Below are 14,178 nucleotides of genomic sequence, written 5' to 3'. Positions count from 1 at the left end.
TATCACAGAATATTGATACCTCCTGCTTCCAGTGACTTAACACATACAAATTCTGTTCATCCTGAAATCCATTTTGACATCCAGGCTTTTATTGAAGTTGCTAAACACTATGCTTTGCTGTAAAAAATAAGTCTGTATGAAGCAAAAGCCTCTGAGAAAATAGACATGTTACTTACTGATCAAAATTGAAAGAAACATCCACCTCCTGGGAAAAGATCAGATCTATATTGGATCTTCTGAACTGTCACAGTTCATATCTTGAGTTGTCAGAAATCTCTGTTGCCTTGTTTTAAACCAGAGCAGTCACAGAATATAACAACAGAACACTTGAGCCGGCATTTTAATCAGTCACTGTCATAGATGCTGCATCGTGTAAATCATACATGTCCGTATGCACGATGACACAATTTACACGCAGCTCTGCTTCCTAACCACTTGTCTAATTGTTGCCACGGTGTAGATGGAAAGATGATAATCACAGTAATCATTTGTGTGGAAACTGTATTATTTCAATAAACATTAGTGGCGGATTCTGTTCATTCACAGCCTAAAACAAAGAAAATAGAGTGCAGATAATGCATTATTTATTGAAATTTCCACTCGGGCTACAAGGTTGTGGTTCATTGTGTGTGAGAGAATCTGTGAGAGCGATATTTAAACTAATATTGGTGGAACTTGGAATCACTATCAATTTTTAACAAAACATTCTTCTTTTCTCCTTTTTTTTTTTTTTTCCTGCGCAATTTTCAAGATCTGCAGACATCCAAGAAATATTGCCTGCAGATTACTCTGCCAAATTCATCATTACCCTTTTGAGACAGACATGTCTGAGCTCCAGAAGAGCGCTCGCCGTGCCCAACGCAAAGATATGGCGCACATGTGAACGTATTGATGTCAGAGGGGATTCATTCCACGAGCGCAATTGTATCGACAAGAATGGTCGTACATAACCACCACGTGATAGAACACGATTTAACTCTAACACTCATCTAAATTAATTATCACACAGGGCCAAGCTTTAATTACATAATTTAAACAATACATCTGTAATATAAACTCTAACTGCACTCCTTCTATCAAAGCCGTTCTCCTGGGTTTATTTGGATCAGCAGTTCTTCTGTTTTTTTTAACTTAATGTTGAATTTGGAAGCGTCTGCCTCTCCCAGCTCACCCCAGCATGTGCCAAATTTATACTTTAATGGAATTTTGGTGCGCACAGCCAGATAGATGTCGACAGCATGTGCAGAATCACGGATTGACCTTTCAGGGGGAGAGAGAAATTGCATCACCTAGTACCTGTTGTGGCACCAAAAGGGATGGATTAATTTCAAAGAGGCGAGCGGTGCAAGTTTGATCTGTCTGCAGCTGGATTACCACTCCATCAATATAGTGGGAGCAGGAGTCGTATTCAGAATTCCTGCAGGGAAATTACAACGGCTCCTTTTTTCCCAAGGCTTGTGAAAATATCATCAAATATTTATATCCCAATCTCGGGCCAAGTCCACCCCCTGAGGTCATAACCTTTGTGTAGCTTGACCTTGAATCTGTTTTCCATCTGAAAAAGAAACAACAGAGAAAAATCTTTGCATCTTTGTCCCAAGATTCCTCTTTCCTTTTTGTTTTTTTGGACAAGCAGCACTAACTAGGTATTTTAAATGATTTATTTTCTGATTCACATCCATGGATGAGTGCTTTATTTCAGATCCTCATATAAAAAATAAAAGCAGGTGTATATAAGGTGCTGACAATCGCTGGAGGAAAAAAAACATCAGCAACTTGAACTTTTTGTGACCGCAGCTATAGACATGAGTCCTTGCCCTGCAGACTGCTTCCATTTAGTTGACTTTGTTGAATACATATTATTGAATATACAGTCTCGAAAGCGTTTTTAAAATAGCACTGGATACATGCCTTCTGCAAACAAAGTGGCAATAAAAAGAGCTGTACATAAACTGTGAGACAGGATTCCTGTTTCCGTCAGTGGATAAATGTAGCAATAGAAAAAAATTAGAGAAGAAAAGACACTGACGGTTGTTTATATTTGTCTCATCCATCACAGTGAGCCATAAACAAGCCTGATCTCTCTTCTCAGTTAGAAAATATTATTTTTGTCATCACCTCGGTGAAAGTGCCCACTCGTCCAAGCACACAGTGAAGCAGGAAAAGCATTTGTTTATCAAGCTGAGCTGGTGCTTCCCTTTAGGCTCTCGGCCTGTTGCCAAGGAAGGGACCTCATAGATGAATCCATATGTCACCTCAATCCATAACTTCTCAGTATTAACTCAGATATTTTCAGTGCTCAAGGAGTCCATGTTCCAGCTGATCATCTCCCTCCACACAGACTTGCAGGGCCTTGATGCCACTGCATTTTTCTCAGCCCGTTGTTGCGCCGGGATGAACGGCGGCTTATCTCCCAAATACATTATTAGAGAGAGGGAAAACTGTGATGTAAAAATCTTATGAAAGCTACTAATCTGTGTGAATGGCTAAGAGGGATTATGCTTGTCAGTAGGGAAAAATGGGCTGAAGATGCTCACTTTTTTTTTTTTTTTTTTTAAAGAAATAGGACTGAATTTATCTAAGCGGTGGAAGTAGTTCATGAGAGATGATCAATCTTGACCTTTGTTTGACCATCGCTAATAAAACTCTTATTCCATGTTTAATAGAGCCTGATAAAGGTCATTCATATAGCTCCTGCACATAAACACTCCATCTTGTATATACTGAGCAGTCACTTGGTGCTTTATTCATTTCTGCTTAGTTCCACACAGTTAATCCTCTAAAAAAAAAAAAAAAAAAACAGGATAAGGCTGATGTTTTGTGTTTGTACAAATAGTCTGACAAGTCTGACAAGGTTTGATGTTGGGTTTTTTTTCTTTTTTGTTTGTTTGTTTGTTTTTCCCGTGGTTTTGTGGCACGTTGCTTATGCCACCCAGAAAGCAACAACGCGTTAATCTGAAACACAGTCGTCGTGGTCACCTGTGGTTATTCGCGTTGATCGATCATCTGTTGAACATGTAGGTGAGTGCTGTTCATTTGCATGTACATCCCCATCCGTGTTTGCACGCCGCTGTGCGATCTTGACAACATTGAGCCCCCCTCAGTGATTCACGTTAAATCCTCCACACCCACACTCGGCCATTCTATGGATGTGGTAGCTATTCATGTCTTTTAATCTGCACTGAGCAGCTCCTCTGGCGTTTTGGAAGCAGACTCGAACATAGACAAGAGTTTGTCAGGTGCACCACATACGACGGAGTCAACCATTGTAGATTAATGGCCAGAAGTGTGCTCCTGCATACAGGTGTGGAGGATGTCTGTGCAGCTGCTTTGAATATATCACTAACTGAATAAATCTCAGCTGATAGTAACTGGCATATATTGGATGCAGTGAACTGGTAAATCTCTAGAATAAAATTTAAGCTATGATAGAGCCCATTAAAGCTAAGTTTGTTTGTGTTTGTCATCCCGTCCATTTCTATGTGACAGGCAGCATATACTTTTGGGATATTGACTGATTGAAATAAGACCAGGGTTCTTTTGTTTCTTTATTCATACAGTGTATATTCCTCATCAAAATGTGCATAACCCACAATACTTCTTAGCCACCTATGCTAAGAATGTAGCTTTAAGCTACTAGTTATGGAGCACACTTCCAACTTGCGAATCACATCCACATAGTTAATTTTTTGTTCGTCTTTTCATTGTCAAAGTGTAATCAGTTTTGCAACCGTTGACCTGTAAATATCCACCAATGGTTGACAACAAATTGGCTCATTAGACTCTTTGATGACGAGGGAGCCATCAAATAAGATGAGTCGTATCATCTAAGGTTCTGCTCAATAACCTTGTATTTCCAAATGAGAAGCAACAACATCTTGTCTACCCTCTATATGAAACTCAAACAAATGGATGTCACAGGACGTAATGCATGCAGTCGCCATGGCAACAAGGAAGTGCAAATAATTTTTGCTGTGGTACTTCCTGGTGTGACTGGTTGCCACTTTGCTAATGCACCTAACAGTAGAGCTCCAGCTGTTCTGGTTAACAGCTGAACTTTTTTTTTTTCTCTCTCACTCTCTCTCTCATAAAATGTCCCTTGTCAAGTGGTGATCCATGTGCTTACAAGAGGAGTTAACAAAATCTGTGCGGTTTCACTGAATTCAATCACACACACTCAACCCTCCCGAGCATTCAGAAAGCATTAGCATGGTTGTTAGAGTTTATTTGATAATCCCCGGCTTGGGGTATCTTCGAAGTAACTCCAAATAATTGGAACATACCGAGTAATAAAAAAAAACTTTATATTATGTTCTGCAGCAGCTCCACAGCAGAAAACCTGATGCATATGATCCTTAACAAGCTTCTCTACGTGAACAATAGGCTTCCACAGGGATTTTCACTGATAATTCCTCTTTTCTTTAAAGTCGCTGCACTAATTGCCACTCAGCTGTGGCCTTTTAATATACTTCTTGGATTTACTTGTGAGTGAAATGTGTAGTGCTCAAGGCCATTGCATCCTTTTTTCTCAGAGCGTTTTCATCAGGTTTTCTTGAGATTTTTCAGGATTTTTTTGGGGTTGTGTGTTTTTTTTTTTTTGTTTTTTTTTTTGCTGAACCAGGAGACAGGCTGAATGAAAAAAGATGGATGCTGCAGCATGCAACTTGAAAAGATAATGAATGAAGTCGACCATGGGTGGCGAACACCATCACTAAAGCATAATGGGTCCCAATAGAGCGACATGGATATTGACCCATCCGTCACTGCCCCCACCCCAGCAATCCTCTCTATTCCTTTTTTTTTGCATGCATGCATGCATGTAGAACCTAGAACCCGCACAGAAAAACTGCAGTGTACACACAAAACAAACCACAGCAATGTCCACTTTGTCTCACGCACACACACCCTGTGTCCCTGAAGCACCTTGTGCATCTTTTTGTGTTCTTAACTCACAAACTGATACCAATGTGTGTGTGGATTTTGTGGAAGTGAGGCAGTTTGGATGTGTTTGCGCACCCTGACAGGAACTGTTTCATCAAACATATACTAACTGTGGAAAAACTCCAGAGACCTCCCCTCAACGCAGAACACCGTCTGAACCATCTTCATTCTTATTTGACTTACTTCAGGCAAAACAAAATGAATTCTATAGAAAATCACTCTAAGCTATTTTGTATGGAAGAACATTCAGTCAAGGTTTTTTTGTTTTTTATTGTTCTTTTGTTTTTTTTAACCTGAACTTTTAAAATGTTGGCAAACCTTTCTCTCCTTTACTTGATTGATATTTTCAGGTATAAATCTCTGAAAGGGAACACGGGTGCATACTACTTGCTACGAAGTTGTCCCAGTCTTGGACTTTTCCACTTTCTATTTTAATTGATCCATTCACCCTATCATACATAAATATACTTGTTTTTCTCCTGTGTCAGAGGTCAGCAGACTGAGGGGGCCTCAGCCCACATACTGTCATCAGAGGCAGGCAGCGGGATCAGCCAGCGATTATAGTGATTACAGTTAGTGCTTACATAGGGCTCTGGTGCTTTGTGCCACATCTCCCCTCGTCAGCTGGCAGTCTGAGCTCAAATCTGCCTGTTATAACAAACAGCAGACGAGAGAACAGGAGGAAAAAGCTATGAGGGAGGAAGAGGCAAAATGCTGATAAAGGGGGGCTGTTGGTGGGCAAACTGAAAAACATTCTTTATGGAGTCTCAGGCTTGTTTAGGGTGTTTTATCATCTTAACAACAGAATTCTTTATCATTTGTTATATTATATGTCTAGTAGTGAATTGATAACACTGGAATTAACGGCTTTGTGCGTTTCCTTTTCTTCATCATTTACTTGTGCAACTAAAGCTTCATGCGGTTAGAGCATGTGGCTTACAGTACTTTTTAAAGCCTTTTGCTTCCATTTCCTCCTATAGTGCATATGTAAACTACATATATAATACATCAGTCAAAGAGAACAGAAATCCCTCCACCCTGCCAGTTCAAAGGACTCCATAAGAGCTGAGTGTCTGATGAAATCCTGATCACACCCCTAATTGGTAATTGTGAAGTCGTTGTGGCACATGGTGTGGGCAGCTTCTCCCACAATCGATCCCCCACCTACTCTGCCATTGATTTCTGTTTAATACATTTAATTGCAATTATTTCCCCACCTTATTTTATTCCCTTGCACTGCGTAGGTGCCTTCAGGACACTGCTGGAAAACCGATTGGGAGGTATTTTAGGCTGTGTGTGCAGAGGTAAAAATGCACAGCAGTGATAAAGGGGAATTTTTGAATGTAGGTCAAGACAGATGTTAAGGCTTGGATTAAGTTCCCAATCGACGTTAAATACACATTATGATGTTTAATCCCTCAAGAGGAAGTTATTAAAAACTAGGATTAAAATTCTAGATTTGGTCTTGGCTTAACTTCTAGGGCAGCATTGGTCAATCAAAAACAAATTCATGTTGTTCATTTTAGTGCTTTAGAGTAACAAACAAGGGGAACAGCTTTATCTACGTTGTTAGCAGATGTGTCCATGTCTATTCATGGAAGTGTTTGTGTCTCTGCTCCAACCTCTGGCTAGTTACAACTCCTCTATCTATCTCGCCTCTAATTCTATGTGACACTTAATCTTAACTCGTGTTCTTAGCCGCTGATTACAAAGCCCCCCAGTTCTAAACAGAATAAACCACATGCGATGGCGATGAGGAAGGGTGCACAGATGAAAAGCCGGCCTCTGTAATTGTTTCTCAGTTTCATGAGCTTCATGAGCCCCCCCCCCCCCCCCCCCCCCCCTTATTTATTTGACTGGCATTTACTGCCCGGCCATTAACTCTTCATAGGCTGAGACAAGCTTCAGATAGCTGGCGGGGTTGAGTGACTGACTGACAGAGGGCGAGGGAGGGGGCAGTGTGGGTGAGGTTGGGTTCATGAACCCGTAAAGCTCACATGGGAGTGACTCGACAGACCATATCTCATTACTGGGTTGGTTTGAAATGAGATGGGCCTTTTTTTTTTTTTTTTTTGCTTGTCCCTCTCCGGTTCGATTGATTAGTCGGCAGCCAATCAATGTTAATTAAGGTGTAGAGAATCCTTTAATTGTGGCATATGAATCATTGTGTCAGACCCTGCCTTGACCTTCACAGGACTTACACTGTGAACCGCCTTCCTTGGGAATAAATACCTCTTATATATTGCAAGATAATGGTGGTGTGTAAATGAGTATGGATTTGATGGATGGCGATCCTGTACACTGTAACTTGCAGCATCAGGCCTCACTCAGATCACATCCAGAGCGGGCTCTTAAATCGAATCTGGCCCAGCCGTCACGTCCCGTGTTTCGGTTTTGCAAACAGAGCACAGAGAGATCAATACTTGACAAAACGTTTAAGAGTTAATGTCGTGAGATAAGTGTTGCTATTATCTGTGGCGAGAAGCTCTCTGTGCATATGAAGTGAGCGTTTGATTGATGACTGCCAAAATCAAAATGGCACATGTGAAGACCACTGGCACTGTAATTGTGTTTTTTAATGAAGACCTACATTTCATGATGGAGCTGATCTCGCACTCCGTTGATTGTGTCTGCCAGCCCCCCCCACCCCACCCCCAACTTGCCCCCCTCAGTCTTTTCCACTATCAGGAGCGCCGCCATCATCCATCATGCTATATAAACAGTGTAACCTGTAGGTGATTGAATCCTTGTAGGACTGGGTCTGTGACATTCACCTTTACCCCTCATCAGACAGACGAGTGTAACCATGACACTTGACTTCTGACCTATAATTCAGTGAAAAAATGCACAACTACTACTACTGCTGTACTGCCACCAACCAGGGAACTTGAGTTATATTCAAACAGATGATCAAAGTCAACTTGGCAGTGTTGTCTAATCGGTCCTTTATGGTCTGCTAAAAACCCAATTTGGTTTTTCGCAAGTTAAGTGGTAATGATCATGCCAGTTAAGCTGAACCTGATGTGTAAGAGTGCTGGAGCAGCCATTTAAAATATAGAAATTTGACTTACTTCATTTATATTCAAGAAACTAGACTGGATGAATCTTCTCCATACACAGGAGGGCTTCAAAATCATCCTAATTATTGCATCAGAATTTAAAGACTTCATTAAGGCTAATCTAAATAATCTGTATTTGTTACCAATATAAATAAGAGGGTTGTTGTTCCTATGGAACATGTTCTTAATAATTGAAATGACCTTTTCTTTGTTTTCAGATGTAACAACCGGACTCAGTGTGCTGTCGTGGCCGGACCAGATGTGTTTCCTGACCCTTGTCCCGGCACCTACAAATACCTTGAAGTCCAATACGAATGTGTACCCTACAGTACGTATTGTGTCATTCTCTCACACTCCCAGTAATGCATAGAACCGTTGTCATTTTCATTTTGTCTTAATAGCGGTAATTTATCAATAGCACCTGTCAATATGCACGGCAGTAATGTTTAAAAATGTCCAAAATATTGAAAGTGCCGTCCATTGTAGGCAGACAGATTAAGATGCAGCGGTGGATGTGACGACAACAACGCAGGAAATGGTGTGAATAGTGTTGTTTTATATGTGAAGAATAATCCAGTATATTCATGTGAAAGTGTTTTCCCATTGACTTGATCCAGTTTTTTTAATCAGGTGTTTTTTAAAGTCTTTATTCCGACTGACAGGAGGTTTGTTGGCGTTTTTATTTTTATTTTTTTTTTTTCCGTTTTCTTCATCCCATATGGCAATCGATTGTGTCAACAGTGTGCCAGCTTACACTTCCTCTGCAGAACGTTGGGTTATGGAATTTATTGGCAATAAAGTAAGAAAATCCTATGTACATACTGTACTCAAGTGACATGACAGGCAAATCATTTGAGACTGATGTAGATTTGTAACGTGGAAAATGCTGCTATGCAGAGAATGTTTTCAACAAAATGCTAAAAAGAACAGCACTGCGTGTCAGTTAATGCATTCAGTCAGAGATAGTATTAGCGGAATTTCATTTTTAGATGGTACTTGTCACAACCTTCCCATCAGCTCCCCTAGTTCACAGCACGTTTAATATCTTTGAGGAATCATGTCTGATTATGTCGCGTCTCTGTGACTGTAGCAGCAAGAAAGGCTGTTTGACTTTCATCGGAATGAAACACACTTGTTTTCACCTTAGTTCAGCGCGGTGGATGCCAGTTAATGCTCAGAACTATTGAGACATTTCTGATAGGACTAAATAAAAAGGATTTAAAGGGAGCGGAAGGTGAAAACAGTGGTGGGGGGGGGGGGGGAGTGGAATCATTTGGGCTGGGACTGGAAGGATCAGTGGGGGGAACAGGATGAATGCGCTGAGAGGAAGTCCAGGTGAGGCCAGAGGAAGTGGAATGGGCATTGCCATGTGACATTAGTTATTGTGTTGTAGTGACCTTTAAAATGCGGCGCCCATGTCAAAAATAATCATGCCTGCCAATATCCCGTAATATTTTGCAACTTCCTCAGAAATTATTGAAAACTGGAAATAGTGGGTCATGGTTTTTATCTGTGAAGTCTGCAGCTGCTAAGTCCCATGTGAACTCTAATAATTTCCAAATCAAAACCAGCTTTTCGAGCATTTGATGTCCTGACATGGCTGCCTCAGTAGTCTGCCTGACGGGAGCTTTCATGTTGTGAAGTAAAAACCGTTTTTTACCTGTGATCCAGAGCTGGCAGATGGCTCTTTTATACCTGACTCTTTCCAGCATGCACATTTTTACTATCTCACCCACCCAGTGTCAGTATCTTTCTTCTGTGTTCACGTCCAACACTTTTCAGCTAAACTGCAATGGACAGTAAGGCAACTTTAATCAAGCCTCTGATTTTAATCTAATTCAGAGTTCTTGTCGGTATTTCAACACTGCTTCTTCTTTAATGCTAAAAATGGACTTTTAGAACTAAATTGTTCCACAAAGCTCCTATACTTCATTTCCATCTACTAAAATCATGTCTTTCTTTTTACCTAGAGGAGCAAAAATTGATGATATAATGAAAGTGCCATTGGGGGAACTGCCTGTGCTTTTGAGGCTTGTATTCCTCAAATAGGGCAGGTTCTCCCTTTGATCACAGTCAAAACGAGAGCATTGACCACTAGAGGGTGACACTGTGGTGAATATTTTCTTTTATTGTTATGTATTCATTTTGCTGTGCCCAATCCTGATTTACTTTTCCCAATCCAACAGGCCGGGTGGCTTTTCATGTTGCCAGTTCCATCCCCCTCTGATTCTGTCACATCCTCCTAAAGTCAGTAGTGTCCCTTCTCTGAACTTACAGCACCAGTCAACATTTTGGACACGCTTTCCTGTAGTAGGAAAGTGTGTCCAAAATTTGGATTTTTGCTGTACCCCTTTGGACAAGCTCACGTGTGATGTCTCCGTGCCAAAATAGCAGCTGGTTTCCACAAGGCGCCTCCCGACATGTCTACTGTGTTCTGTTGAAGCCCTTTTCTATCCACCCTCCACCTCCACAAACAGACACAGGTGAAACTCTTACTGTCCCATCTCAGTCTGATTCCACTTTAGGCTACATATGCCTCCCCCATGGATTTATATTTCTCACACATTGTGACTCCATGTGGAAAAATTCTTGCAGGTAATGCAGAATGGTTTTGCTACTTTGGAGCCTTCTGGTCCGATGGGAATGTAGCGAGGCCCGTGGGGCGCGAGGCATCCCCATTCAGTTGTCTGCCTTAACTCCCAACTTCCCAGTGACTTTTTTTTTTTTTGTGCGCACCAGATTCATCTTTCTTTAGAAGATGTCAAGCCAAGTCAAAACATGGAGCAGTCATCCCAGTCCGCTGGAGTAGTGCTTCTGGCAGCTTTGTTTGCAGCATCGGGGACGTCTATTAAGGTGCACTAGGGAGGGAAGTGGGTGCACCATAACTTTCTGCCCAGAACAATAGTGGGATAAAAAAAAAAAAAAGAAATCTGTTGGCAGTGCATAAACATAGCAGAAGTCATGTAGGCGTTTATTTGTATCCTGAGTGGGGAACCAAAGTGCAATCACTTGCGGTCACCAGAGACGCATTTTCAGATGCATTTTATAGCAGGGTGTGAATGCAATTCATTTATTTCAGCCCGGTAGACTATCTTCTTACCTCCCACAAGAAGCAATCAGATCCTTTTGGCTGGAATGAGCAACATTTGGAGACAGTTCTTTGTGTTTCCGTTTCGTGCTTGAATTTTTTATAACTGCCTATCTTACATAATTAATCATGTATTCAATGGACATCTCGTGTGTGTTGGTGCGGGGGGGGGGGGGGAGTGGAGGAGGTCAGGATGGTTAGTAATTGGTGACAAGTAATCAGGGGTAACATTGGGGAAGGGGTATGGTTTCACACAACACAGCTCAATTTGTGGATGGGCTTTTAACACTAGTCTCTTTACCAGGTTCTTCAGACAGACTGAAGGATTTGAGTGTTTAATAAGAGAAGCAGCCACCCGTGGCGCCAACTCTCCGGTGCCAGAGTCCAGACTCTGTATTCCACTGACAAGCTCTGCCTAATTCTTTTTCTTCTGAGTTTCCCTCACTTTCACTTAGATTTTGTCCTTTAAGTCCCCCCTGCCAACAGCCTCGCCCCCTCCTCCACCTTTATCCCCTTGATTTGCTCTCCCTATTTCCTCACTCTGCACTCTCAGATGCCCCTCTTTTGGTCTGCACACACTTTGCATATGCCTTTTTATATGTATTCTAATCAGGTAACTGTTTTTCATTTATTTTCTCTTTTCGGATAAATCGCCTCTCTGTTCTTCTTATCTTTCTAAGCCCGCAAGATTGGACAGCCAGATCTGGTTTTAATGATGGCACAGGAAAATGCTAAATCGATGGACACATGCCATAGTTACAATATTGATTGTATTAATTTACAATTTGATCCGCTCCATCAGTTGTAATGGAATAGAAATGCTATAACTACCGCAAAGAGTGGCAGTGTTTGTCCGTGCTCTATGGCCATTTCGGATCACAGGGCAATCCATCATATTTTAATTTGAGTCTCTGTAATATGAAATAATTATTTCATATCAGCTGTATGTCTGTTGTGTGCAGAAATAGCATCAAGTTAAATAATGGAGGCAAAATGGCGCCAATAAAAAGGTGGAACAATATCAGAGAAAATCTTTTATTTAAAAAAAAAAAAAGAGAGACGTGCACAATACATTAAGCTAAATACAATTAGCTTGTATCTACCGGGAGCTATGTGAATGTCAGCTTAACTCATTCGTCATCTGCCAGCGGACTCAGTGCAGTTTGCGCATGCTCCCCCATGCACTTTACAGATTAGTAAGGCCAGCCTCAGGCAGAAGTAATGTGCTGAACCTTTATGATGACTAATAAACATGACTGTGTTCCATTGGCTGACATCTGTCTCTGCCTCACCCTCTCACCCTGACTCTACATGGTTCAGCGGAGAGATGCACGACTATTCTCTTAGTGCCCTATTAGAGCCTTTCTCACTCGCCCGCTCAGCCTTCCTCTCCATGTAACTTTCCCCTTTAACAGCTCCTCCCAAAGGTCGAGCTCATAAGAGGTCAGGACAACTGTGCATCCCACCAACCCACACGGCACTCTTCTTTCGGCAGTAATGAAGCGCTAACATTCTCTCGGTGGCCCCTCAAATTCTCCCGACTTGACACGCGAGAGCAAGGAGCTTCTCTGTTGTTGAGAGCTTGCTGTTACTTCACTTAAGTCTTTCTAGTAATTACAAAGAATTTCTGTTTCATTTGCATTGTACCTGCCCCATGACCTACTCACAAAATAAAAACAAATATTTAAAAAAAAAAAAAAAAAAAGAGGGTGGCAGGGGATAGAAATGGTTTAGTTCATTTCACTTTTCAAAATTCAGCGCATGTTGTAGAGGAAAAGTAAAGGAAATGGCAGAGACAAAAAGAGAGTGGAAGAACAAAGGAAGAAAACCTGCTGGCAGTCTGTTGCTATACGCTGGTTCCCCCCACTGTTTGTAGCTAATAAGGACAATGTAAAATCCTGCCTCACACAGTGGGATTCAGCTCAGCCCTGTCAGATACGGCTCTGGCGCTTTGGAAGCTAATCCAGTGCATACAATCACGCAATCAATTCTCTGATTTGAATGGAGCAGTGTAATCCTGAGCTCATTGCTCATTGAAACTCGCCATGTAATGTGTTCTTTTATTTCCAACTTACCTAATTTGTTTTTAATTCATTTTGCCAATAATAACCCTCCTAGCAGGTTCAGGAGGGGCCTAATCGAATAATGGAATGGATTGTTTTGGCAAGTTTTGCACAACACCTGTTACCAATTTCAATGTCCTTTTGTTTTGGCAGGTGAAACCATGAAATTGATGCTGTACACATGGCTATCACTTGCAATGCAGTTTGGACAGAATATTGTGTGATTACGGGGCCTGTTATTTGGTGGTCGCACCTAAAGTAAACACCACCTGTGTTACCAGGCTGGGACTGTATGGCTGTAAAAAGGACACTGTGCCTGGATTAGCACCTCTGATGTTTTATCAGCACAGCTCATAGTTTTTATGTCCTTTCACATCTAAGGACTTTCATTTTGATAATAAATAAATAAATAAACATTGTCCCCTGCTGATGCCGATATTCAGATTTTCTTTTGATAGTTGCTCACACTTAGTATTCAAGCATCCTCATCGCTCTGCCTTCGAATCACCGAGCCAGCTTTCTTTACCTTGAATAATCTCTCAGGAACTTTTAAGCTTCTTGAAGAGTAGATCACTCCATTTCATGTTATCAGTAAATCTGCTAAGCAGATTGTATGGAAGTTCAGTGGCTTTTTGCCCTTGAGCTCTCCAATCCACCTTCATTAGGTCTAGTGTGGGAGTCGGCGCCGTGACAGCAGATACATCAGACAACCACACCCTCCTCGCTCCCCACTGAAATGCCAGTGAGCATTATCCTGCTTGTCCAGACAGCGTTGTTTGTTTTTTTTTTTTTTCTTCCCCCTACCTGAGTGACCATCTCCACTTCCCATATGTGGAGGAGCTCTGGAATGTCATCTCATCACTCAGCTGACAGCCGACCACTCCCCAATCCAGGCTGGAAGCTGTGATGACTCTGACTTTCTGTTACACATTCCTCACACCAGGTTCACACCGGTGGCACAGCTTGAATTTTCACACGATTTGATCTTGTCACAATCCATTGCTTTGAAACTGCAGAGACCATGCAT

The 14,178-nt window shown here is 41.5% G+C and overlaps 1 protein-coding gene across 3 annotated transcripts in view; it reads left to right on the top strand.

Annotated features, from left to right (window-relative positions):
• Nucleotides 1-14,178, top strand: part of LOC115058510 (adhesion G protein-coupled receptor L3) — a 189,255-nt gene that overhangs the window by 90,623 nt on the left and 84,454 nt on the right. For all 3 annotated transcript variants that reach the window (XM_029525850.1, XM_029525849.1, XM_029525851.1), the window contains exon 5: nt 8,219-8,328. In XM_029525850.1, the coding sequence (XP_029381710.1) occupies nt 8,219-8,328 (110 nt within the window). The remainder of the gene's footprint in view (nt 1-8,218; nt 8,329-14,178) is intronic.

The sequence above is a fragment of the Echeneis naucrates genome, chromosome 18 (assembly GCF_900963305.1).
Source record: "Echeneis naucrates chromosome 18, fEcheNa1.1, whole genome shotgun sequence".
NCBI classification, from domain to species: Eukaryota; Metazoa; Chordata; class Actinopteri; order Carangiformes; family Echeneidae; genus Echeneis; species Echeneis naucrates.
Note: the sequence above shows the minus strand (reverse complement) of the source record. Positions and strands in the feature narration are given on the sequence as shown.